This window comes from Anopheles merus, chromosome 2R (assembly GCF_017562075.2).
Source record: "Anopheles merus strain MAF chromosome 2R, AmerM5.1, whole genome shotgun sequence".
In the NCBI taxonomy this organism is placed as follows: Eukaryota; Metazoa; Arthropoda; class Insecta; order Diptera; family Culicidae; genus Anopheles; species Anopheles merus.
In genome coordinates, this window is record NC_054082.1 from 11,101,767 (window position 1) to 11,128,905 (window position 27,139).

Below are 27,139 nucleotides of genomic sequence, written 5' to 3' on the forward strand. Positions count from 1 at the left end.
TTCGGAAAAAAGAATTATAATTCAACAAATGTATCTTTTGAATGCTTTCATAATTCGTCATTATAATATTCTCAGCAAAAAATAATATCCTCACTCTACGGTATAAATTTGTCAAATTCGTCGGCACTAAAGTTGATATTGCATATCAAAATTCATCACAATGGTATTAGCGCATTTGCTAACGATTGCTAACTATTCTTGTTTGTATTGTTTCGTTATTATCTTTGTAAACTCCCCGTCACAATCATAATAGAATTTAAAGGCAAAAAAAGTGTCAGAAATGCATAATTTGTTCATTAAAGTCTGTGGGACTGGTTTTAAACGATTGTAGCACAACATAATATCTTTAAAGAGAAGGTAACTGTGTAAAACCTTTTGTCGCGTAATTACTTTGGCAAACAAAACAAAAATTCCCCATCTTGTTAATAAATTTTAGAAAGAGAAATAAAAGTAAACCAAACAAGTAAAACAAACATACGAAATGATCGGTGGCCAAGTGGAAGCGTGTGATGCTTACACATCTCAGCGTCGGTAGTTGATCTTCAGCTCCAGATCGCAGTGTAGCTTCGAGTAGAAATGGATGCGCAACGTGTGGTCCGATTCCAGCGTCACATTGCACAGACGGCACGTAATGCCACCTTTTGGCAACGGAACTCGCCTGCGTTGAGGAGGGAGGAAGAAAGCACAAAAACACCAACAACAAATGAGTGAATGTGCTACGATTGAAATTACCGAGATTTGAAGGCCGACGATACGTACGATTGCGTCAGCAGGTGTAGATCCTTGCAGTGCTGCCGCAGGAACTCCATCCGATCGGCCGTCATTGGACGGAGGTTAAGATTATGGTACAGTGGGAAGATGGCTTTGGTGTAGATATCGATCGCAGTGCTTCGCAAACGCTTCTGGCCCGACGTGCTTGTGGATGGATTTTCCTTTACCCAGCTGAAATCGTGCGCCATACTGCGATTGTCCTGAATGGGTCGATCACGCTGCAATATTCTAAATGAAGCAAACGAAGGGTGTAAAAGAAATGAGCGGCATTATAAAAAAGAGAAACACAACAAAGCGTTCGCTGCTGCATCTTACTTGATCAGATAATCTTTCACTTTGACCATCAGCGACTCGATGCTGTACTCGCCAAACATGGGTGTCTGCTCGTTATGTCCGCCGTGCAGAATAGAGTCCATTGTATAGCGCAGTGCATTGATCTGGAAGTTGAAAGATGGAGGGAGAGTTACTAGTTACTGCGACTGCTTTTGTGTTGCGAAGGAGTGCGCGCGTCTTACGTCTGCAATGTCGTCGTCATCGATAGCAATATCCACTGCCAGCGACATGTCATGCTCGGGATACATCGATTCACCGGTGCGCGGATCCGTGCCCAGCCCGGCCAGCAACCCCACGACACGCGTTTCGTCCGGATCCTTCTTCACCAGGCAGGTGGGCGCAAAGATGAGCGTCATAAGCGCGGGCAGTCCGGGAATGTTCGGCATCATGGTCGTCATACGCGCGATCAGCCGGCTGTTGGACGTTTCGTTGACGCAACCCGCCACCAGCAGCTTTTCGTGCGTGTTTTGCGGGTTCGTGTCGAGCAGCACCGAGTTCAGCGACTCCTTCTCGATAATGACCGGCTTCCGATAGCCGGAGAACACCGTCGAGCTGCACTTCACCTCGAGCGGGCTGTACGGACCGCGCAGCATTAGCCGCACCTTGAGCAGATCCCGCGGCAGCTCCAGGTCGTCCACGTCGTCATCCTCCAGGAAGCGTTGCTGTTCGGAAATGTCGTTCAGTATCTGCGTCTTGTACATTGGGTCTAGCTCCATCTCGAACTGTACGCGCTTTCGCTTCTCGTGGTTCATCTTCGACATGTACGATTCCTCGGACAGTTGGGCGTGGTGCGAATTGATCAGCGCCCGGTTGATGGTCAGGTCGATCGGATCGTCCGGATTGTGGCGCAGTACCACCATCGTGACACGGTTCACCACCGAGTACACCTCCACGTCGAACTGCTGGCCGTGTACGAGCTGCCGGAAGTGCTTGATCGTTTCCTCCATCCAAACGTCCTTGGGCGATCGGACGGCGGACGGTTGCACCTCCGCGAGCGATGCCAGAAACACTCGGTCCGGGAACTTTGTGAACATGTCCAGCGGTGTACCGCGCAGCTGGCGGAAGCACTTCACCGACACGCCGGCCGTCAGTCCGAAGTCCATGAAGAACACCGTCCAGTGTTCGACGCCGCGAACAAAGCACTGCTGCAGAAGCTTGGCGCGTGCCATCTTGCCCGTGACCATGTTCGGCAGCGGTGCGGCCACGATATCGCGCTGCTTAAACGCGTAGCCTTCGGGGAAGGCGCGCAACACTGCATCGCACCCGTTCAGCTTCTCCATGATGTCGTGGTAGATGTTGTCGTTTTTTTCGTCGTGCGGGCGAAGGTAGAACTTGTTCGGGTGCTCCACGTGCGTAACGGTGGCCGTCACCCGGGTCCAGTGGATCGGCGGCTCAACCGAGAGGTGCGCATTCGGGATCTCGACACTGCGCGGGTGCCACTCGTGGTTTCTCCACACGCCCAGCTGACGCTCGGTCGCGTAGGCAACCGCGTCGTTGTGGTGCATCACCAGCAGCTCCGACTGGTTGTGGCGCAGCAGGCGCAGCTTGATCGCCTCGTACACACCCGGATGCACGCGATCGGCCGAGTTGCGCTCCTCGTACAGACTCTTCCCGCTCTGCTGGTCCGGTGGATACTGGAACTGCACAAAGATTTTGTTCGTGCTGCGCTCGAATTCCACCTTCACCTGGTGCTTCTCACTGGTCGGCTTGCGCTCGGTCAGCAGCGCCCGGATCTCATTCCGGTACAGCGGACCGATGTAGTTGCTGTGGTCGAACCCGCAGAAAAACACCGTACTGAACGGGTCCCGGCCACCGATCTCGGTGTAAACCATCCGGTCGCTCAGCTCGCGGTCGGTGACGCACGTCGGGATGAAGTAGTTGGGATAGAACGCGCCCGCCATCACCACCTTCAGCACGACCGTACGCTCCCGATCGGTCCACCGGGCATTGTTCGCCCCGCTAACGACGCGTATGTTCGCCGTCTTGAGCCGCATCGTTATTTCCTGCACCAGCTCGGCCATCTCGATGAGTGACTTCCGATCGAGCATGTACCGATTGCACCATTCGGTCGTGTCACCCCCCGTGCCTTGCTCCTTGATCGAGCGCCACCAGTTGTACGCGTTCAGGATCGCGATACCATCGGACGCAGAGCCGTTGGCAAAGTGGCGCTTCACCCGCAGCGCTTCGATCGTACGCAGCTGGCAGAAAATGTTCTTCACGTTCATGCCGGCCGCGATGACGATGGCTTCCTCGAGCACGGAAAACACGTACCCCAGCACGACCAGCTTCGCGAGGTGTATGTCCAGCGGCAGCGTAGACATTATGTTGCCCAGGTACGTGATGTCACCGTCCTGCAGATCGTACACACCCTTGGCCGTTCGCAACAGTGCACCCAGCTCCTTCAGCTGCAGCACCGTGTTGCTCACGTCGGACAGGTTCGGGGGCGACATGGCCAGGGCGAGTATCGTGTGCGGTGGCCCCATGTCCAGGAGCTTCGTTTTCAGCACGACATTGCTCAACGGACAGCGCACCATTTCCGGCTCGATCGATTGGGCCATCCCGTGCTCGAAGAAGTGCTTGTTCACCAGCCGGTACACGCGCCCATTCATCACACGCCCGCAGCGTCCCGCCCGCTGGATGCAGTTGTTGCGCGATGCCCACTGTGTGCGCAGAGTGGTGAAATTGTTCAGCGTATCGGCAACCAGTACACGATGCAGACAGAAATCGATCACTGTACCCAAAACAAAAACAAACGAACAAATGTTAAGAAAAAGTGTGCTAGACAGAAAACAAGCCCCCCCCCCTCCCCTCCTGCCCACTTACCAAACTTCACATCCGGTATGGTGATCGAGCTTTCGGCAATGTTCGTCGACAGAATCACCTTCCGGTAGCCGGGTGACGGTTTGGTGAACACCAGCGCCTGCTCCTCCGAGGGCAGTGTCGAGTGCAGCTTCAGGATCGTAAACTTGGTCTGCTCCTGCGAGTTGACATTGCTGTCGCCCAGGAAGTTGCGCAGCACGTCCGCCATCCGTTCGATTTCGTTGATGCCGGGCAGAAACATGATGATCGACGGCTTGTAATCGATGGCCGACGCCGATTCAAACTCGTCGATGAATCGATCGCACACCACCGCCACTTTGGCCGCCAGGAAGTACATCTTCTCGTGCACATCCGGCTGTTCGTACTTGATGGTAAAGTCAACCCTCAGCTTTTCCAAATCTTCCAAATAGTACACCGACACATCGTGCTGCGTAACGTTGGAAACGGCCAGCTGCGGTGCGAACAGACTGTTCGGGCCCGGTATCTTGAAGTACTGCGCAAACTCGGACGATTCAATCGTGGCCGACATCAGTATGATCTTTGTGTTGTGCATCGTGGCCAGCAGGCGGCGCACGATGATGAGCAGAAAGTCCATATCCACTTCCCGCTCGTGCACCTCGTCCAGAATGATGTGCGTGTAGCTGCTGATGGACTTGGAGGTGATGAGCTTGTTCAGCAGCACGCCCGTCGTCACGTACGTCAGGCGCGTGTCTTCGCTGACCATCTCCTTCAGGCCCACCTTGAACCCGACGAGCGAACCGAGCGCACAGTTGCGCTCTTCGGCAACGCGTCGCGCGATCGAGGAGGCGGCAATCTTGCGCGGCTGTGTGACAACGATGTTGCACCACTCCTTCCGATTGTACGCATCCTCCAGCAGGTACTGAGGCACCTGCGTCGTTTTACCGCATCCCGTCATACCCTGCAGCACGACCACCGGATTCTCGCGTATTGCCTTCAGAATGTCCTGCTTCGACTGATGAATCGTGAGCCGGTTCGGGGTGACGGTAAAGTTGTACCGACTGAACAGCGGCTCCATCAGCTCCTTTGCCCGCACACGCTGCAGGTGCTGTGTGTCTTCCTCCATCACCGACGACATGTCGTCCACCTGCTCGAGTCGCGATGCCGTCGACTTGTTCAACGTTTCGTCCACCCATCCCTTGGGAAGCGAGAGAAAAACGAAGATTAGCCATAGCGTTCGAATCCATCCCGCGCCGCCGCATGGTCGTACTAACCTCCATTAGTCGAGCCTCCTCTTCCCGGCAAAACTTTTCCGCGTATTCCGTTCCCTGATGCGCCCGTTCCGGCAGCGTCTGGATGTTAAGCTTCTGTGGTTTAACCGCGCCATTGATGTATCCGCCCGATACGACGGTGCGTTTGAATGATTTGGAAAAATCGAAAAAGTCCGCCACATCGTCCTCTTCCATAGTTGCAGTGAATGTTGGCAATCTTTTGGAACAAACTGAGGCTGATGCTCGCCAGCGTGCCCCCACTTCCAGCGAATCGCTGTTGTTTTGTGTTTCTGCTGACCTTTTCGGACCTGCGTTGACAACCGGTCACGGTGCCAGAGTGACCAGAAATACCGATTTATCTGTATTCCTACCGATTTTTTATATGCCTACCGATTCACAGATGACCGCCCTAAAACTACCGATTTTCAATTTATCCTACCGAAAATCACAGATATTTGATTTTTCAGTCGTTTAAGCTTAATCTGTGGTGCTTGGGATGCTGTTTCAAGGATTCCTAACCTCATTTGTTACTTATCGCGATGATGCACGTTTGTTTGCATTTTTTGGTGCATAAGTTGTAATTTTAAACAGCCTGTAAGTATTTTATTTTGATTTTTTTTAACTTTTTTACTTTCGCTTTTACTTTTTTGAACTCAGTTAAGTTTCGAGTTTTAACCTACCGAAAACTACCGATAAAATTTTGATGCGCCTACCGAAAACCGCCAAAATAATCTGGCCACACTGCCCGGTGCATATGTCAAACTGCACAAGGTGTACACATGTTTGCGTGCGTCTCACAGAGGGATACACCGTGGTGCAAAAACTACATTAAGTGATAAATTTTAAGAATTTATGTTAGATTTGGGATGGGGTTTTTTTTCTCAAAATTATGCTCTTCATCAGTTATTTTTTTTAAACATTAAATTGTGTATTGTTTATAAAATTATGTACGCTATAAACTGGTGTCCGCTGGCATCCCAGTGTGGAGAAAGGCGCGCTGTAGGTTCCAATGAATTTCTCGATGCATTCTTGTTGCGAACGCGACAATCCAGATTTTTTATATTTCTTTCTAACCATAAAATAGAATAAAATATGATAGTTCAAACATACTCGAGAACAGACGTACCATCAAGGAGACAAACTTAATGTAATCCTAAACCCTTCAAGTAGGGCCATCTGGGTATTTTGACTTGCATTTTTTAGCAGTCAATTACTTCAAATCGTTTCGAACCTATAACGATTAACTTAGGATTACAGCATGCATGTGTGCCAAGCTAGACCAACTCCGAGAAGCGTAGGAAAATTCCACATCCATTTTTCTCACGGCCGTAAAATCGTTAAACCTAAAAATCTCTCAAACATAGCTGCGTTAATAACATGAACCAGATAAGATTTCGAAAGGCAATAAGTTCAAGTATTTGTCAATGATGCGATACATCCGGAACATGCACCACTGAAGTCAAGTGTTAGGTACAGTTACGCCAAAAAGGGAAAACCACAACGCCTGCAATCAATGCAACAATTTGTTCTCACCAGAGAAAGCAATAAAAAAAGGGATCACATTTCCTTCAGGATCGCTTGACATAAAACAGCACACCAGAACCAGAAAACCTCCTAGGAGAATGCGTAGGCGTGGCAAAAAGGAAAAGGCTAGCGACACGAACATATGCGAAAAAGGAAGAGAAAATAACCTTCCCAAAATAGAACTTGAAGAAATTAGTATATAAGAATTCATTTTGAATCTGAATAAACACTTACAATTCTGACGCCTAACTGTGCACCCGTGTACAGAGTTTTTTGTCTGAACCGATCAACTAACCTTCCGCGACTTCGCGAATTTCATATCCGAAATTAATAATGGTGGCTCCAGAGAGGAGTAGTGTAAAGAAATAGGAAAACTCCAAAACTTTATTTTTTTATATCTACTCCAGTGAACGAAGTGAACAAAAAAAGTTAGTGAATGAGTTTACACAAAAGGGTGTTAAATTGTAACGTCAAATCGTATTTCTTACCGTTCTTGTGAAAGAACAATTTCCTCCTCGTCCGTTAAACTCGTTAATTAAACAAAACAAAAAAAAACTCGTAATCTGAACCAGCAGTGTTTGTTTATCAAATTACTGAACAATTGTGCTTGTAATAATTCATCACAGCGCAGCCAAGGTCCAGACAAGGAGAACGTCACCCTGCGTCACTTCAAAAGGAAATAAAGGAACTTATCCAGGTAAGCCAATTCCTTATTAAAACTAACAAAAGGCAAGGAAATCATCGTCCAAAATGCCTGTAAAATTTGTTACCAATCCGAACGGCGCATGCCGATTGTGTACCGGGGTGGACACGAGCGAACCAACGATGACACAATGCAATGAATGCGATCGTTGGTTCCATTTGTCGTGTGTTAAATTACAACGACTGCCTAAACGAGAAGAATATTGGTTATGTCCGAAATGCCAAAGCATCAAGTACGAAATTAATCGTCTTACAAGCTTGACAAAGGAAACCGACAAGGGCAAGGAGGGAAAGGAACAAGAAACAAGCATTGAAACCTCCATAAAAGATTTTATCATCAGCCAAAAGGATCAGATGAAAGACATTTTTAACGTCATCAAAATATTAGTTGATGATAAAAAGGAACCATCGCACGTGGAAACCCTTATCAGAAGGCAATCCTTGATGCAGTTGCCCAAGTTTGGAGGCGATCCAAAAGAATGGACGAAATTCAAACAAACGTTTGATAAAACAAACAAAGAGGGCAGTTTTACGGATTTAGAAAATCTAAACCGTTTAACACAAGCTTTGAACGGAAAGGCGTTGCAGCACGTTCAACAGCTAATGATGGAATCCAATAACGTTAAAGAAATTATGTCGAGGTTAGAAGAGGAATATGGAAGAAATGATTTAGTTTATCTTGAACTCCTAAATAATCTACAGAAAATTAAAAAAGAGTCAAAAACCATGATTTATGAATTGACCAATGCATTAGAAAATCTAGTGCACACGGTAAAACTCATGAATAAACCGTCTTATCTAAACGATCATAGACTGGTTTTGGAATTAGTGTCCAAACTCCCCTACGACATCCAAGTCAAAAGGACAGATTATATTATAGCACAAAAGGTAGATTTAGAAAATCAAACCTTAGATGAATTGTGTGAATGGTTAAAACCCTTTGCCAAAAGAGCCAGTCTCATGAGTGCCGCACAATCGATTAATAACAAAGGACATCTAAACATACATGAGCAAAAATTTGAACATAAATCTAAGCCAAAATGGCAGGACAATAATAAACCAAATCAAAACAAATCATCTATAAAATGCTTAATATGCAATAAATCCCACGAAACTATTAAATGTTACGCCTTAGTAAACAAAACTATAACAGAGCGTCAACAGATAGTTCGTAACAAACGACTTTGTGCCGGATGTTTGAATTCTAACAATCACGGTATAAACGTTTGTAGAAGTGCGCAAACGTGTGGTATTAACGGATGTACAGCTAAACATCATAAAATGCTTCATTCTACAGAATCAACACCAGCAGTTGAAAGAGAAATAGCAAATAATCACCACGAGGTACAAAGCGCATCTTCCACGCATTACCAAGTGTTACCAGTAACACTAATAAATAAAGAAAAAAACCGTGGAAACGTATGCTTTCTTAGATACAGGCTCATCTCTCACCCTATTAGATGCAAAAATAGCCAAACAATTGTCGCTAACGGGAGAAGAAACTCCTCTTCAACTAGTTTGGACGCAAGGTACAAAGGCTGACCATGGAGGAAGTCAAAAGGTAAATCTAAAGATAAGAGGGACAACCAAAAAGACTTTCGCCCTAAAAGACGTTAGGACGATTAAAAATCTAATGCTACCATTACAAACGTTAGATTACAATGAATTGTGTCTCAAGTTCCCTTATTTGAAAAATTTACCAATTGATAAGTTTGAAAACGTACAGCCGACCATTGTGATCGGCATAAGACATAACAAACTATTAATGGGTACAAAGCATCGCTACGGGAAGCAGGGAGAACCTATAGCCGTAAAAACCCCACTTGGCTGGCTTATACACGGTAAAAGGATGGAAAACAAAAATCAAAATTTCTCGATGGTTATTCAAGAAGATTCGGAAATTCAACGAATGATGTCAAATTATTTTTCCATTGAAGATTTTGGTGTAAAGCCCGTAAAGGCGCTACCTGAATCTGAGGAAGAAACAAGGGCAAAGCAAATCCTGAAAAATACTCTGAGGTTCAAAGAAGGACGTTACGAGGTAGGATTGCTATGGAAAAAGGATAACCATAAATTTCCCGCTAGCTTGGACAACGCAATGTCAAGGCTCATTGGCTTAGAAAGAAAGTTGAAAAAGGAACCAGAACTAAAGGAATGGGCGTTAACAACTTTCAAGAGCTATGTAGAAAAAGGTTACGCTAGGAAACTAGAACCATGGGAAATAGAAATGCATCCATCAAATACATTTTATCTTCCACACTTCGTGGTAATAAACAAAAACAAGGATCCGCCGAAACCCCGATTGGTGTTCGATGCAGCAGCAAAGGTTAGAGGACAATCTCTTAACTCCGCCTTACTATCGGGTCCGGACAGCACCACTTCACTATTTGGAATCCTAATTAGGTTCCGTGAAGGAAAATACGCAATCTGTGGTGACATTAAAGAAATGTTTCATCAAGTAAGAATTCGTAAAGAAGATCAACATGCCCAAAGATTTCTTTGGCGCGATTGCGAAGACCGTAAGCCAGACACTTACGTTATGCAAGTAATGACCTTCGGGTCAACATGTTCACCTTCTTGCGCGCAGGCCGCAAAAAATTCCAATGCAAAGAGGCTAAAAAACAAATACCCTTTAGCGTTAACTCCAATCGTGCAACAGCATTATGTTGACGATTATAATGACAGCTTTAATTCAATGAGCACTGCCATAGAGACAGTACAACAGGTAATAAAGGCTCATGATGAAGGAGGATTCTTTATTACCAAGTTTTGCTCAAATAACAAAGAATTGCTCAGTACCATATCAGAAGATAGGATTGACGCAGACAATATAAAGGTAATGGATAGTAGAAACGAGGAATCGAAAATACTCGGAATTTATTGGAACACAACTAAAGATAACATTGGCTTTCATGCAAAACTGGACAAAATACCTTCTGACGTTCGTCTAAAATTCAGACACCCAACAAAACGGGAAGTATTATCATTTGTTATGAGTTTCTTCGATCCATTGGGTCTCTTATCCAACATAACCATACAAGGGAGAATTCTTATGCAAGAAGTGACAAAAGAAACAAATGAATGGGACGTACCAATTTCAGACAATTTGTTTGAAATGTGGACAACGTGGCTAAAATATGTTGACTTAACCAAACATGTTCGTATTCCTAGATGGATTATGAAAACGCCCACTTCAGAAATAGAGCTACACACATTTGTAGACGCCTCCGACAAGGCATTTGCCGCAGTTATTTACGCCAGAAGCATAAACAATGGGAAACCATATGTCCAAATTCTCACCGCAAAGGCTAGAGTTGCGCCAATTAAAATATTATCAATACCTCGTTTAGAATTACAAGCAGCATTATTGGGGGTTAGGCTGTTGGATACAATCAAAAGTGAACTGAGAATCAAAATATCCGAAACAACATTTTGGACTGATTCAAAAACGGTGTTAACATGGATAAATTCCTCTCACCGTAAATACAAACCATTTGTCGCCCATCGTATCGGAGAAATCCTCGATACAACGACAATGAACCAATGGAGATGGGTACCATCAGAGCTGAACCCAGCAGATGAGGCCACAAAGGTCATAACCAAAAATTCCATATGGTTACAAGGACCACCATTCCTAACGCATGACAAAAAGGAATGGCCCAGGAATGTAGCGGTAGAGACAGACGAAGAAAAACATTTCGTCAACATTCATATAGATGAAAAGGACTACATTCAAGAACAAAAATTCTCCAATTGGTGGAAACTCATATTTAGAATTTCGACCATCATGAAAATAGTCGATTTTGGATTGAGAAAAAGGTCATTTTCCAAGGCATACACGATGAAAGATCGAATTCGTGCCGAGAATATTTTGTACCGAAAGGCTCAAAAAGATATCTATCCAGACGAAATAAAAGATATAAAGAAAAACAAACAATTGACAACAATTGGACCTCTCTCGAAGCTAACGCCCTTTTTGGACGAAAACGGCGTAATGCGCTTCAAGAGCCGACTGGAATACACCGAGCATCTCCCGAAATCAACGAGGATGCCAATTATATTACCAAAAGATCATCACATCACTCGTCTAATAATACAATGGTATCATGAAGTTTACAACCACCAGTCAGATAAAATAGTTTTATCGGCAATTCAACAAAATATTTCATACCCAGTTTGAATACAGCATTTCGTTACGTAAAGGCTAGATGCCAATACTGTAAAAATGCTAAGGCTAAACCGATAGCACCGCTAATGGCACCGTTGCCTACCTGTAGAACGGAAGCGTACGTCTATCCATTTACACATACGGGTATAGACTACTTCGGACCATTCGAAGTAGCAGTAAAAAGATCAATAGAAAAACGCTGGGGTGTAATCTTCACATGCATGACCACAAGAGCAAGCCATATCGAGTTAGCTGAAAAGCTAGATACCGATTCCTTTATCATGTGCTTCCTAAACTTTCAAGGGAGACGAGGAATGGTGACTCATGTCTACAGCGACAATGGAACAAACTTTGTGGGAGCAGACAACGAACTGCGATCGTTGATAAAACAAATTAACGCCCGCATGGAACAGGGAGAGGCAATGAAACTACAAATAATGTGGCACTTTAATCCACCAAGCGCCCCGCACTTTGGAGGGTCTTGGGAACGATTAATCCGCATAATCAAATCCAATTTGAAGGATATGATACATTGTAGAAAAAATCGAGCACCGACCATTGAAGTCTTAAGAAGTGCCTTAATACAAGCCGAATTTATTCTAAATTCTCGCTCCTTAACGAACATTCCTCTAAATGAAGAAAACGATGAACCGTTAACACCGTTTCATATTCTTATCGGTAGAGCAGGAAATTACTCCATACCGATAGAAACCCCAACCCATAGCTTAGAACGTAAACATTACAGACTTGCGCTCTACTATGGCAAGGTTTTTTGGGACAAATGGGTAAAGCAATATTTACCACTCATTTCCCAAAGACCAAAATGGAATAAATTGACAGAACCGATTAAAATCGATGATATCGTTGTAATTACAGATTCTAATTCGATGAAACCCGGTACCTGGCTAAAGGGACGAGTAATAGAATTACAACCCGGCAAGGACGGACAAATACGATCTGTTAAAATAAAAACAGCACAAGGTATATATTGTCGTCCAGTTACAGGAGTAGCAATCCTTGACGTTTATAAACAAGAAAATCTTAAGACTTCAATAGATAATTCCGCCAAAACACCTGAATTTGTAGGTATCATGCATGAACGAAACCCTAAAAAACCATTAAGTACCTGTCATAATCAGGTAAATGAAAACAAGAAAAACGATCGCGATGTTAAATCTTTTAAACGTCCTTATAATGATTTACCACCAAACGACACGCGCGTTTCAGACTCTAAACGAGGGCCGGGATCGGAAAAGAAATTAACGGGGAATACCATCAAAAAATTTAACAATATTGTCATTACTCTACTAATGATTTTATTTCTTTCAGCTGAAGCAATAGGAGAATCATCAAGGGGTTTGATAGCGTATGACTGCGCTAATAATGACATAAACATTACTAGCTACTCCCTTATGGACGTAGCATCATGTATCCCACCGGCCAAAAATGTAACGACAAAAGAAATACGCATTCAAGTACTACAAAGAAGTCCGAAAACTATAGTACATGTTAGTCAATGCAAAGTAATAATCAAACGCTCAATTCGACATTGTGGCGCCTTTTCTCACACTTCTGATTATGAATACGGGTACGCGTACATCATAAAGGAATTTACACCAGTAGAATGTAAATTAGCTCAAACGTTAGGAGAAGTTTCTATATCCATCAATGCCAAGGTCAGGGAACTGCGTCGTAATCACACCACCAGAGGGGAAGCACTCATCGTCGGCAGCGTCACGGGAACCAAATGCAGCGGCGGAACTTACCGGACATCGAGCTACACCTGGGAAAGCGCATTGGTATATTACGAATATGAAATCGGAATGTACGATTACGTAGCCACGGCGGACATCGAAAACGACCAGGTAACGCTGCGTAACGGGATCATCTGCAAATATACGACGGGTTGGTGTCTAGATGCGGAATACGGCTACCTTACGTGGAGTGTCGACTTGTCAAGACAATGCGAGCGCAACGACTTTGAAATAATCTACGAAGGTACTGTAAACAAAACCTTTGATCAAAATACTGACGTCAAAACACGAGCTAACGCAGTCTACACCTTAATATCGAAAGAGCATATGTTTTCAATAAGGGCTCTCGATGCTACTCAAATATGCGGCTTTAATAGCTACGTAACCGATCACCCAAAGATTTTCATTCTTGAGTTACAAGGATATCAATCGCCTTTCAAACGCAGAGCAATCGATGGAAAAATCTCGACTTGTTCACCTATTTCAACTCAAAAATCACGCTAGTAGAAAACTATCTCGGTCAAAAGTTGAACGATGTGTACACTACAGTTATGATCGAAATGTGCAAACTAGATAAAGCACTTTTGGAGACCAAATTAACACTTGCTCGCCTAAATCCAAGTGAATTCGTCAAGAATCTCGTTAAACGTCCTGGTTACACAGCAGTCGTAGCAGCCGAAGTACTATACATTCTGGAATGCAAACCGGTCTACGTCACTTATGACAGCAAAGAAGATTGCTATCAAGAAATTCCAGTGAAGTACAATAATCGCTCTATGTTTATGGCTCCAGTTACACGAATGCTACAACTAAGAGGCACGCAAATAGACTGCACACCATTACTATCAGCGAAATTTACAATTGGTGGTAGGTGGTATACTACAGATCATCGTTTAAGAGAAACGACAGCCCCACAACAACTGACCACCGATATCGTAACCAATTGGGCATACACTCCCTTACCAAGTCTAATGAAGAGTGGAGTGTACGATGCCGAAAGTCTCCAAAAGATGAAGAACTTAGTGAACGAACAAGGTGATAAGAAAATAGCATCTTCAGTCTTGTACAAGATGATCGCCGGTCAACATCCTAATCTACAAGGATTTACCTTTGACGCACTCATATCAGAAAAGGTAATTCATAATGCATTTCAAAAATATTGGTCGAAACTGGTATCATGGTCCACGTGGATCGGAAACATTACATCTACAGCCATAGGTATCTATGTATTTGGCAGAGCAGTCAAATTCATTATGGATACAATAATCCATGGCAGAATTCTATTCGAAATCTACGGAGTAGGATGGCAGTTGCTAGCATCCTTTTGGGATTCCTTGACTAATCTGCTATCTCATCGCGGCCATCGGAGACAACAAGAAAATGTAGCACCACAGCCGGCGTACAATCAAAACCACACTATCGATGAACCAAACACAGACCAGAACCCGCCAGCATTCTCATAACCCGTAGTAGAGCAAAGAATACATCGTACTCTACCAATGTTCCTGTATCCGCGATACAACAACATCCCAACAACAATAGACCACGAGATGACTACAGCATGCGCACCGCCTTCACAGCAACCGCTCATCGGGCAGCAAGACGGTGATTACGAACGCAAGTAACACAAATATCGTAGGTTTATACATTTTATATTTTTTTTTATCTCTGCTTTATAATCTCCTAAATTCTATCATAGAAAATGTCACGTTATTTTGTAAAACTTGTAGTTTTACGAGGGCCGGTATGTTGCGAACGCGACAATCCAGATTTTTTATATTTCTTTCTAACCATAAAATAGAATAAAATATGATAGTTCAAACATACTCGAGAACAGACGTACCATCAAGGAGACAAACTTAATGTAATCCTAAACCCTTCAAGTAGGGCCATCTGGGTATTTTGACTTGCATTTTTTAGCAGTCAATTACTTCAAATCGTTTCGAACCTATAACGATTAACTTAGGATTACAGCATGCATGTGTGCCAAGCTAGACCAACTCCGAGAAGCGTAGGAAAATTCCACATCCATTTTTCTCACGGCCGTAAAATCGTTAAACCTAAAAATCTCTCAAACATAGCTGCGTTAATAACATGAACCAGATAAGATTTCGAAAGGCAATAAGTTCAAGTATTTGTCAATGATGCGATACATCCGGAACATGCACCACTGAAGTCAAGTGTTAGGTACAGTTACGCCAAAAAGGGAAAACCACAACGCCTGCAATCAATGCAACAATTTGTTCTCACCAGAGAAAGCAATAAAAAAAGGGATCACATTTCCTTCAGGATCGCTTGACATAAAACAGCACACCAGAACCAGAAAACCTCCTAGGAGAATGCGTAGGCGTGGCAAAAAGGAAAAGGCTAGCGACACGAACATATGCGAAAAAGGAAGAGAAAATAACCTTCCCAAAATAGAACTTGAAGAAATTAGTATATAAGAATTCATTTTGAATCTGAATAAACACTTACAATTCTGACGCCTAACTGTGCACCCGTGTACAGAGTTTTTTTGTCTGAACCGATCAACTAACCTTCCGCGACTTCGCGAATTTCATATCCGAAATTAATAATTCTCGAGCGTGGGATTGCAATAAATAATAAATAAATAAGCAAATTTAAACAAATAATGGCTGTATTTAGCGAAAGATGAAGGTAAGCTATTTTATTTGGTGTATATATTCCAAAATACTTCTCTCGGTTGAGGGGAAAAACTACAGACTTCATCCTCCATTTCGGTGAGTAACTTCTTCATACACGAATATTTGTAAAGTAAATTTTAATGATTTTCTAACAGTTAACGAATTCAAGCGATCCAATGCATTCAATCAGTTTTGAAGTGGACGATCCCCAGGAACATTTTCGATCCGATAGTTGTAGAAGAATAGCAAAGCAATCGGTCGAATGGCGATGAGGAACCTCATTTGGCACACCTACTCAAAAAAATCCCTTTAACCCGCTCATGTCTACAAAGGTCCCAATGGTGAACGCACGCGCTCATCCATATCTATGGATTATCATTTACACACTCTAGCCCAGCGTAACGCTCCTTCAAACTAGTGAAATGAGTAGTAAAAGCCTATTACATGCACTATTTGAGGGCTCTCTTTGAACCGCATGACTAGGCTTCCGTAGTTATTACGTTATAAACAGTGACTATCAAACTGAAAAACGTGTTGAGATAGCACCTGCTGTTCCGATTGCTGGAGATATAGGTTTTTTTTATGTGGTATTTGAAATTTTGAAATCAAGCTTTCACTATGCGAAGTATGGAGTAGCTCTTGTGATTTTGCCTGAAAGTGAAGTTTCGTAGAAGGTTCACATCTAGCCGGCAACAGGCCAACATCCAACCATCACAACACGTGGTCTGCTGATGCTCATGCTCAACCATCAGGTTGCTCCCTGGAGCTGGCCGGTATGAATTGATCCATATTTTATCTCTTCTTCCATGTAGAGTATCCGTTTTAATTTACATAAATTTTGTGCTTTCCATCGTGCAAAGCCCGTACGACGTTACGACGGCTCCAGACGAGCCGAACGGAAGGGGAGATAAAAAAAAGGATTAAAAGGCATCGGCCGTTCCAATCTATGTCACATACACGTCAGGATGGAAGAGGCCGTTAACGAATCGGAGAGATTTCGTCGTCCACTGTCCTTTATTATGGCTACAAAAAGGAAAAGAAATAACTTTCACAGCCGGCCACTCCGCCCAAATGGAACCCTTGCTCGTATCAGCATAAAATGACATTTTGAGTTTAGTTATGTGTGGCCTTTAAACATGTTTCGTGCATCCGTTAACGGTTGTATCGGCGGGACGGGGTAGAGGTAAGTCCGTGAACAGTGAACCGAAAGAGCAAAACGAGTGTCTCTGCCTTCAGCAGAATGGCATCGGGTTGGAGTTAACTGATTAGCAAGGCGCACTTCATCCAATAACAGTAAAATGTATTTACAGCTAAAATTAACACCAAAACAGCACATAAAACCATCGACATTGAAACGACTACACACGCGCTAGAACCGATGGGACAGCTCGTCGTCAGTTTCGTCGAGCTTTTTATGGTTGGAGGTTGGCGCACCGTCGTTGCTCTTGTCGGTTCCGTTCGCCATTGGGTTTAGCGAACGCTGGCGTATGTGCTCCAGGAACGCGGGATTAAGACTCTCCTACGAGCAGGATAACGAGAAGGCACGAAGAGAAGAGCCCGTTAATGGTTATCGCTGGAGTGTCTACGGATCAGCAACTTACCTTTCGCTTCGGCGCGAAAATGTCCCTGTCCACGTCGTTGAAGTCGGATTCTTCCGATTGCAGACTGCTCCATGGTAGAGGAAACACAAAAAACGGATTATTTTACTACAATCTAACACCGATAATGACCGCTCTGCCACGGCTCACCTTAGATCGTCATAAACACCGCCACCACCACCCATCCGGTCGCGGAACTCGTTATCGTTAAGCACCGGATTGGAGCCCTCGATCGAGAAGATGTTCGTTGTGGGCACGTTGCGCGTCGGCTTCCCATTCAGCTCGGACGAAATCGACCCAAAGTCGGTCGCGGACAGAGCCTTCAGCTGGCGATTTAGGCTGCGAATCTTGATGAAGAACGCCACGAACAGTATCACGCACAGGACGGCTAGGGCCGCCGATACCACAATCAGGATGATCTGCAGCGTTTCGTCCGCCTCGGTCAGCGCTTCCGTCGCCAGGGGCGGGACGTCCTGCAGGGAGAGGCCGCGGGTGCGCAGCGTCGTCTTGAGCTCGGTGACGAACGTCCGGTTCGAGGATCGCTGCTGTATCCGGCTCGCCTCCACCGCCTGATTGTCCTGGATGAAGTGGGTCCGAACGTCCGTGAGGGCGCTGCTAGACCCCCCGGCCTGTCTACCGTCGCTCACCGTCGCCTGGTCGATGTCGTCGATGTTGCATTCCATTTCGTACGCACCGGTCAGCTCTTGGGCAAGCTGCAAGAAATGTAACCATGCAAAAGAAACCACGGTGCTCACCAGCACGTGTTAGCATGCGGAACTGGGACGGTGAAGTTGGTGGTGAGCACTTACAAACTTCCGCACGTCCGGTTGATCAATCTCCTCGACGCTGTTCAGAAACACGAACGTCACGCGGTTCGATTCCGACACGATGTACACCTTGGCCGGCACCGTATCATTGTGCGTATCGTCCCGATCGAACGCAATCAGGGTGAGCTGATAGTACCCGTTCTGGTTCGGCTGTACCTTCGCCGTCAGCGTTAGCTCTCCACTGTCCGGATGGAGCCGGAAGGGCAGCCCGTCCGTTTGCAGGTTTTCACCGACCGCCGTCCCGTTCACCAACTCGTACCGGATGATTTCGTCCTCGTCCGGATCTTCGGCGTACACGCGAAACAGTGCCTTCGGGACGCGGTCGTTCGTGGTGATGCCGGCGGCGTACAGCCGCTGCTGAAACACCGGCGGATTGTCGTTCACATCGTTCACCTTGATGCGGACGACCAGCAGCGAGGGGGACGATTCGAGTACCGTATCCGGTGGGCCATTTTCGTTGTTGGTGGCCACGATTCGGATTTCGTGCGTCGGTATCTCTTCCCGGTCGAGCAGCTGGGCCAGCTGCAGCACATTGCTGACGCGGTCCAGTTGAAACAGATGGCTCGCATTACCGTACGTCTCTGGGGTGGGTTGGAAGAGGCACGTTGGAGGAAGAGGAGTAATGGGGGCAATCGGAGTTTCGGGTTATGATGGGTGAAATTCAACGCTCGCTCGCTCGCTCGCTACTTACTATCGATGAAATAGTACACGTTCGTCTCTGCGCCCGGGGGAAGGCCCGCGTTCTTCGGATCCTCGGCAAACGGTAGCTGCCGTCTCTCATCACGACCCTCTTCATTTTCTGCCAAATTAAACAAAACCCGTCCCGGAGATTGAGCATTTGAGGTAGGTTTTTGTGGCTACACTTTAACGTTTTGCGGTACGCGAGCATTTGGGCAAATGGGTCAAAGGTCATTGATAATGTTTGCAGTGTTGAAATGATTGCTGCACTATGTACTTATTTGGAGAGGAAATGGATAGTCTCAGAAAGAGGAACAAACTGCTTCCTATCACTTTGATTTGATTGGCCCGACCGTTTAGAGGAAACTTTTGAAGCTTTTTAAAGCTCCCGGACATTGAGACCTGAACCTCGTCCACTAGCAAAACTAAATGGATGACCGTTTGCTCGCTACAGCGCTAAAGCGAAAACCGCAATTCTCAACCTTCACTCACACTCTTCTGCCCACTGTATTACCTGTAAAGTCCGTATCGAAGGTCGGCTCCAGAAAGGCCGGCTCGCCCGTCATGTTGATAAAGACGACGTGAATAGCGGCTTCCGACTGCCTGTCACCGCCATCCCTGGCAATCACGGTGATCTGCGGGATAGAATAGCGTTCAATAATTACGCGTGTTGGTGGGGAAAAATCAAATCGTTTGCCACCGGGTTCGGGTCACTACGTACGCTGTAGTTTTTCGGGAACGGCTGTACGGCGAGCGAATTTTCCAACACTAGCAGGCCCGTTTTGTTGTCAACTTTATCCACCCGGAACACTTCGTGGTCCTGCTCACCGTCTGAGGAAGGAGAGTGGGACGGCCATAAAACAGTTCATTAACAGTTCAAACCACTTGCCGAAAGCTTACCGTTTGTGCTGGTCAGTGAAAACGTTACGTCTCCATATATGCCACCATCATCATCGATGGCTTCGAATTTCGGCAACGGGGACCCATTAGTCTCGACCAGCGGGCGTCCGTTTTGTAGCGATTCGTACCTTTTTGTGTGAAAACATACAAAAAAAAGGAAAAATAGTCCACCCCAATTGCCAGTTGCGTATCAAATCTGTGTGGCTTGCTCAGCCCACTAGCGACTTACTTTAGCCGGAGCTGTGCGCTACGCGAGGGATAGGTAATGCTGGGAGTGTTGTAGTTGAACGGCTCCACCGTCAGCTCGTAGTCGCGTGTCTCGCAATTGTCCTTCGGTTCTTCCGTTAGTGGAATTATTGGTTCGTACTCACTGCCACGATCGCAGGCCTTTTTTCGTCGAAACAAAAAGTTCGAGTTGGTGATGTATTATTCAGGCGCATTTATCGCTGGTTTCTCCCACCAACCACTAACCTTAATTTTCAGTGTCCACGTTCCGTAATATCCTTTCAGATCTTGAGCCACCCTTAGCACCGAATTGTATTCGTCGATGTTTTCCAGCGAGAATAGGGGAGCTTCCAGCTCTAGAAACAGAAGAGATACACTTAGCAAATTCAAATCGTACGATCTGCCAACGGCATGTATCTGGTACCTGGCGTCATCTCTTCGATGTAGTAGTTGATCTTTGCATTTGGCGTACGCTTGTCATCTAGGTCAAGTGCAGCAAAGGGTGTCTTTACGATGTAGCCCTGCTTGGCGTTCTCCGACACCTTCAGTTCGTCCGCTGCCAGCTCCGGTAGCTTTGGCGTATGATCGTTGATATCGAGCAGGGTGAGATTGATGTTTGTCGATACACGATTTTGAACTGACGGAGAAAATACGGGAGAAATTCCCGATGAACAGAGAATGTGTTGGCGTGCAGACTCGCTCCAAAGCACTACTTACTGTCATATCCGCCCGCATTATCCAGCATCACGATGTTGATCAGAATGCTCTCAAGACCCGCATCTCGATCGAGCAGATCGTTGTTTTCCTTCACGTACACCCGCCCGGTACTGTCCACCTCGAAGTAACGCTGCAGCTGCGGAAAATCCCGATAGTTGATCTCGTACGACACGGTATGGTACGGTACATCGCGATCCTGATCTTTGCCCTCCACCCGCACGATGGCCGTATTGGAGGGTATTTTCTCAAACTGGTACACCAGCCCATCGTTCGGGAAGGGATCGTGATACGGCTGCTTGTTGTTGGTGTCCATCAGGATAATTTCGAACACGTGCCAGTTACCCCACTTCCAGTCCGATATGGTTACGTTCTGTAGCACCTTGTCGATGGGCGGGATGTCACAGTCGATCGATCGATTGCCCTCCACCCTTACGATACCGTTGTCGTCAATGTTCATCCATCCTTTGTGGGCCGGATCGAGTGGTCTAGAAGAGACGAGAAGGTTTGTGATAGTGCCAGTTTGACCGCGAGCTAACCGTAGTTACTTACTCCATCGCGAACGTTATTTCGTTATTTCCTGGTCCGTCAATGTCGTGAGCGATAATGTTACCGATCGTTACGCCCGAGTCCGATCGTTCCTTAACGGACCGTACCACCGTGAGCGTGCTTTCGTCAAAGTAAGGAGCATTATCGTTCTCATCGTCAATCTGTATCGCCACTACAGTTTCCACCGTGTTGGGCAGGATCGTCTGATTCCGGTCCACCAGCCGAATGACCAGGAACAGTGTGTCGTACATTTCGTGATCGACGTCCAGGGGGAACGCGGGATTCACGCGTATCGTTCCAATCGTTCGCTGACGGTTTACCTTTTCCTCTTGTATGTAGAAACAGCTAAGGGACATTGAGTTGAGTTAGCAATGTTTAAATTGGATCACAAAAGATTACATTACTTTTCGTATGTTTCCGCCTTCGCCCGGATTCCGCTCTTGGTGCCATAGCTGTTGCTCCAATCGATACTAAACTCCAGCTCCGCCTCGGTGTCGGGATCTGTGCCGATGATCTGCGCTATCTGCTCCTCGCCAATGATAACCGCACTGTCGGCGACCGAGTTTTCCAAAATGTGCATCGTACCGCGAGGCTGCAATAACAAGTGATTGTGAAACGCTACGACACACTTGCTCCAACGGCTAACGTACCAGCGTAATTTGTGGCGGCTTATTGTTCACGTCTATCACCGTGATGGTGAGCTGCGAGAAGATCTGATGGAGGGCTTCTTGTTTAGCCGTACGCAGCGTATCTTCCGCCTGCAGCTGCACTATCACCTCTTTCGCAATATCGTAGTCGAAGATGTCCCCCACCTTGGTAGCGATTTCGAACCCGTACAGGGGGAGGTTAGTCTCGGGCTTGGCACTGACCGGCAGCTCGGTGACGCTTAAACTTTCAGCCAACCGTCCCAGTGCGAACAGCTTAATACCATCGTCTATGTCGCGATCGGTTACGGTGACCGTGGCCAACAGCTCGCCCGCTCCGATCGTTTCCGGCACGCTGATCTGGTACTCATCGCGGCCAAACTTCGGTACCTCATCGTTCCAGTTTTTGAGCCGAATCGTAATCGGCTGGGTGCTTTCGTGCGTCGGTTCGATCGGTTCGTGAGCGGTAACGTGCAGCACAAACGTCTGACGCTCCGGCAGCTCATAGTCCAGGCTGGTCGCATTGTTGATGTTGATCGTGAACGATACGCGCTGGTACCCGCTGCCAGGGATGATGGTGAACGAGTCCGTTGTCTGCTGTACGCCTGCTACCGTTTCGGCCAGCCGCACCTCGTACCGGGCATTCTCGCCGAGATCGCGATCGTGAATGATGAGCTCGTCGAATGGCAGCTCCATGATGGTGTTTTCCCAAAACTCCAGCTCAAGCGGCTTCAGGTATATTTCGGGAATGTTGTCATTTTTGTCCAGCAAAATGATTGCACCCTCGCTGGAGGTGTTCAGCAGCCGGTTGTGACACTTGTACGCTACAATCTAAAGGTTTAGTTGCGAAACGGGGAATCATAAGTGGGACACTCTTTGCAGCTACTTCCGTTACTATTGCACGTACCGTAAAGGTGTACAGCTCGTTCTGTTCCGCATCTCGATCAATCGGGTGCACGGTCAGCTTTCCATCAGTTTGTCCAATTTCGAAATATTTCTGATCTACACAAATAATACACAAATTAGAAAGCTTCGCCGAATATTTGCTCCGTAATTGAATAGACTTTTGCTTACATTCCGGGACTAGAGCCGTCAGCTCGTAACAGATCGGTTTGTTTAGTCCAGTGTCTCGGTCGATTGCGATCACGGTCGCGTAAAATGGTTCCTTTTCCATGATTCGTTCGCTGGTGAACGGTCGGCTAAAGATCGGAGGCCGGCTATCGACGTTGCGTACCTGAACGATCGTACTCATCTTGAAGGAGTGCGTCCGGTCTAGGTCGTACACGGTGGTGATGAAGTTAAATATAGCGTTCTCGGTGTAGTCCAGCTGCTTTAAAACTCTGGAGGTGACGGTGTAATCAATTTAAGGCAGTGGAAAAGTATACCAGAAGCAAATGAATGGATGTAATTCTAGATAGCTTAGTTAGCGAAATATATGCTTGTATGCTTTGTGTTGAATATAGCTTGAAGCTGTTTCGTCGACTGGCATGTTTGCTCAAATTCAATTACGCTTATTAGTATTTAATCAATGTTAATTAATGAGAGCGTTACAGCTAACAGAAAATAGTAATAGTAATTAATAATCATCAGCTACTATTAATCATATCAAACATCGTTCATGCTACAGATGAAAGGGCTCATAAAGGGTAAATAATTGACAAATCAAATGCTATAAGTGAAGCATTTGAAATCGCATTACACGTATCATCTGATGTACGGAGCTGATTATAAATGTCAGTGGTTAATTAGCGCATGCAATATCAAACAAAACCTACATTCTAGGTTGCTAGAATTGCTGATTCCAAAAAGGTCCAACCCACAAGGTGAAATCCTTTTAATTGTAATTTATGGGATCGACTCTTTACGAAAAAAATAACGGTAAAAATATGCTAATTCTTATCCTTTGCATTTTTTGGTAAAGTTGCTAATGTTTTTACCATTTGTAGGAAGATGTTTGATAGCAAAAAGGGTGAAATAATTGATGCATAAGACCGCTTAGCATTGGTTTACCCCACATCTGTATCTTCTACTTCGCATACCGTCCTACGCGGACTTGCCGGCTTATACAGGCTGTTGAGACTTATTCAGCACCGCACAGCCGAATACCTAGTTAGTCCTTGCTACGGAGCAGGCGTTTCATACGAGATTTGAACACACGACCATGGGAACGCCCCTTTCCCACCCCTATACTCACTTCAAATTGAACAGCTTGTTGTAGATCGGCTGGGAAGGGGTCACCGTGGAGGGCACGTAGGTAAAGTGGTCCCGCGCACCGGCCACGTCACCGATCTCGAACGACAGCTCGTTCGTGCTCGAATTGCCAATGCCATTCTCGTCGAACCCGTCCGCATGGTACACGTTAAACAGACAGTCCGTCACAAAGTCCCCGCGTAACTCCTCAATCTCACAGCTACCCTGGGCCGTCATGACGGGCGCATTGTCCAGCACGTTCACCAAGTTGACCACGATCGCGTACGGGATAGCCGTGGATTCGACGGCGAGCAGAATGAGACTGCTACGCTGATGCACCTCGTAGTCCTGGCGGCGATTGATTACGATCGACCAGCGGCCACCCTCGGACAGCTTTAGCCTTGCGTCAAGATCGGCCGGTGACTCGCGTATCGTAGGCTCGGACGGTCCTGAAGTGCCAGTGGGAACCGTAATGTGGGAACACATTTTGGTGCCACGTTTTCCCCCCACTAATCGTTCGTACATACTTACCTTGGTAATTGATGTAGAGCAGCACGAACGGTGCATCCATCTCCTCCACCATCCAGACATCTTGCTGAAGCTGCGCCTCGTTGTATGCGGCGAGTGATATATTGTCCACATTTCCCGTCTCGAACCGTGGTTCGCCCCATCCTTGGCATCGGACCAACGGCAACAGGACCAGCAACCCCAGAAAGCAACCCAAGTGCAACCACTGTAAAGAGTCGCAAAAAGTCGAAGTCACTCATACACTAGCGAATGCGCTTTAAAGTTTTATCACCAGTGCCCATCCACGGAGTGCCGGTGGAGAACATGCTGTCCGAGTCATGTTTACTGCCTGTTTAACTTTGCCAAGCGATAGCTCCACTGGCAAGTGCAGTCGGTGAGGCGTGAGTCGGTTTCATCAATCACACAATGAGTGACACATGACATCGAAATTATTAGACAACTCAAAACGGGGAAGACATACTGTCGTACAAGGGCCGTGACACATATATACACACACACAGACACACACACTACCAGAGGGCGCCCATGAATGAGCCACCCAAGCTGTTTGGGACCCAGTTCGCGTAAACCCTTTTCCTAACGGCAGTCAATCCGCTACAGGCCGCTATGTCCTATCTTGCTGCATTGCAAATGTTGGCGGAAGCGAACGACCGTAAAGATTGCTGTCAATTGCTGGCAGTTCGATAAGAAAACTCGTCCAACAATGCGCCAATACAATCAAGTGCCTTTTGTTGTTGTTGTTGTCGTGGGGTAGATTAGTCACCCGGATCTAGTTCCCGGTTGCCGTGTGGCTGACCGTACGGGGAAAGGATTAAAAGCTCCTGTTTTCTCAACCACATCACAATTAGCGCACTACACTCTCCACTTTGGCAGGGTCTAAGAGTTCCAGTGGAGTATAGTTACCACAGTCGGCACTTGGTAATATTATCTTTAACACATGCTCTTTCGCGTCTATTTCACTTATTATCGGTAACAGATTAAAGAATATTACACAATTACCATGTTAAAATTACTAGCAACACATTTCATTGCTCCGTTCTCTCGCTGCTGTGATGCACAGGATACAATTATGGCCGCCAGCAGCCGGTACACTAATTAACACACTCTTTCAATGCAATCAATCGCAATAACAACAACAAAAAAAGAGGAGAAAACAACTTCCACTTCAAACAAAGCACTGTGTGCGTACGCGATCAAACCGCGTTAATCATGCACCTGCAGCGGACAGCTTTCAACGACTGACTCGAATTGGCCTTCCGATTGGCATCGATTGCTCTCTTCCCCGACGCCGGGTGACCAAACCAGTGACGCTCCGCTAGGAGATATCGTCCGCTATCGAGGTGATAAGAAATGTCGATTGCTTTTCACTATTTAAAAACAGCCTCCCGCGTGATAAGATAACCGGTCCCCGGTTGCTAGTAAACGAGTGGTATGAGTCTTGTCTACAGCAGAAACCACAAGGACAGAGTGAAATAGAAAGTGCAATACAAACAACACACGGTGGGGCGGCGGTGTACTACCATCTCGCGATAGTTTGCGATAGTCGGTAGAGTATCTTACGATTGGCATTTCTAGTCAGTGTGTGATATCTTTGATTACTCACATGCCCAACGAAGGGGGTGCACGTGTTTAGGGGAAAAATGTTGTTGATTGGTTAGGAATGTGTAAAACTGCGTTGGAATGCATCAGGAGATTGGAAGCTAATCAGGAACAGTTATTAAACGGTGTTCGTAACGATTCGTTAGTGTATGTCCACGCAAGGGTATGTAAAAGTAAAATATCTGTACCGATGTAAAATATGACAAATGCGCAATGAAACTGTACATGCTTTTCCATAATGGTGAGCAACTTAAACCCTATCGGGTTGGTTTAGCACACAAACCGTAAAAAGTTCTTGTGGCTAATGATTTTCCAACGATTTGTGAGAAACGAAAAAATGAGATTGCATATGCATCTTGTAGCTTTTAAGTAACTTGCAGTGAAAAGGCTAAATATATCGTCTTTAAACATTCACAGTAACACACGCTGTTCCATGAAATTATCATCCAATGAAGGAACGCACTTAATCCAACGTTGATTCTGGCTCCTACTCAACGTTTCAAGCTCCTGCTGAATAAACCCAAGTTCGTAAACTATATTCTATTAGACGTGCCTTAATGTCAACTATCATAACCACTGCTTGAGGTTTAAAAGGGCACTTTACCACCCTGTATAGTTGCTCTGGCCGAAAGGCTATAATTGGATCTCATTATCTTATTAATTCGCACAACACTTCTCTTGTTCATCAGTTCACCCACAGCGCCCAGTCGCCCAGTCGTCAAGAAAGGAAGGATTGTTGGG

General features: G+C 45.9%; 2 protein-coding genes across 3 annotated transcripts; both read right to left on the reverse strand.

Annotated features, from left to right (window-relative positions):
- Positions 1-31: 31 nt before the first annotated feature.
- Positions 32-5,479, reverse strand: LOC121601040 (probable ATP-dependent RNA helicase spindle-E). Its single transcript, XM_041929837.1, has 6 exons — positions 5,157-5,479; positions 3,928-5,080; positions 1,287-3,835; positions 1,087-1,208; positions 760-999; positions 32-658 (listed from the first exon to the last, which is right to left on the reverse strand). Exons 1-6 carry the CDS (start codon positions 5,346-5,348, stop codon positions 523-525), a joined length of 4,392 nt encoding a protein of 1,463 aa, XP_041785771.1. The 5' UTR covers positions 5,349-5,479; the 3' UTR covers positions 32-522.
- Positions 5,480-17,225: 11,746 nt separating this feature from the next.
- LOC121588483 (cadherin-23-like) lies at positions 17,226-26,075 on the reverse strand. 2 transcript variants are annotated; one of them, XM_041906485.1, is made up of 20 exons: positions 25,799-26,075; positions 24,803-25,004; positions 24,276-24,720; positions 23,156-23,421; positions 22,989-23,083; positions 22,088-22,912; positions 21,842-22,029; positions 21,441-21,782; positions 20,892-21,376; positions 20,599-20,811; positions 20,421-20,530; positions 20,179-20,336; positions 19,950-20,077; positions 19,771-19,880; positions 19,564-19,684; positions 19,063-19,170; positions 18,354-18,952; positions 17,695-18,257; positions 17,548-17,611; positions 17,226-17,465 (listed from the first exon to the last, which is right to left on the reverse strand). In XM_041906485.1, the coding sequence occupies exons 1-20, from the start codon at positions 25,826-25,828 to the stop codon at positions 17,316-17,318; spliced, it is 5,202 nt and encodes a 1,733-aa protein (XP_041762419.1). In that variant the 5' UTR covers positions 25,829-26,075; the 3' UTR covers positions 17,226-17,315. The 2 variants fall into 2 exon arrangements, with proteins under 2 accessions (XP_041762419.1, XP_041762418.1); XM_041906484.1 differs by lacking the exon at positions 25,799-26,075 and adding an exon at positions 25,071-25,729.
- Between the last annotated feature and the right edge of the window lie 1,064 nt (positions 26,076-27,139).

Excerpts from the sequence above, each read along its gene's own strand:
- LOC121601040 (XM_041929837.1), bottom strand. The coding sequence starts at position 5,348 with ATGGAAGAGGACGATGTGGCGGACTTTTTCGATTTTTCCAAATCATTC. Across the intron at positions 1,209-1,286 it reads ATGACGACGACATTGCAGAC|ATCAATGCACTGCGCTATAC; the intron begins GTAAGACGCGCG and ends TTCAACTTCCAG. Across the intron at positions 1,000-1,086 it reads GTGAAAGATTATCTGATCAA|AATATTGCAGCGTGATCGAC; the intron begins GTAAGATGCAGC and ends TGCTTCATTTAG.
- LOC121588483 (XM_041906484.1), bottom strand. The coding sequence starts at position 25,118 with ATGACTCGGACAGCATGTTCTCCACCGGCACTCCGTGGATGGGCACTG. Across the intron at positions 19,881-19,949 it reads TTCACTGACCAGCACAAACG|ACGGTGAGCAGGACCACGAA; the intron begins GTAAGCTTTCGG and ends CTCCTTCCTCAG. Across the intron at positions 19,171-19,563 it reads CTTCGATACGGACTTTACAG|AAAATGAAGAGGGTCGTGAT; the intron begins GTAATACAGTGG and ends TTAATTTGGCAG.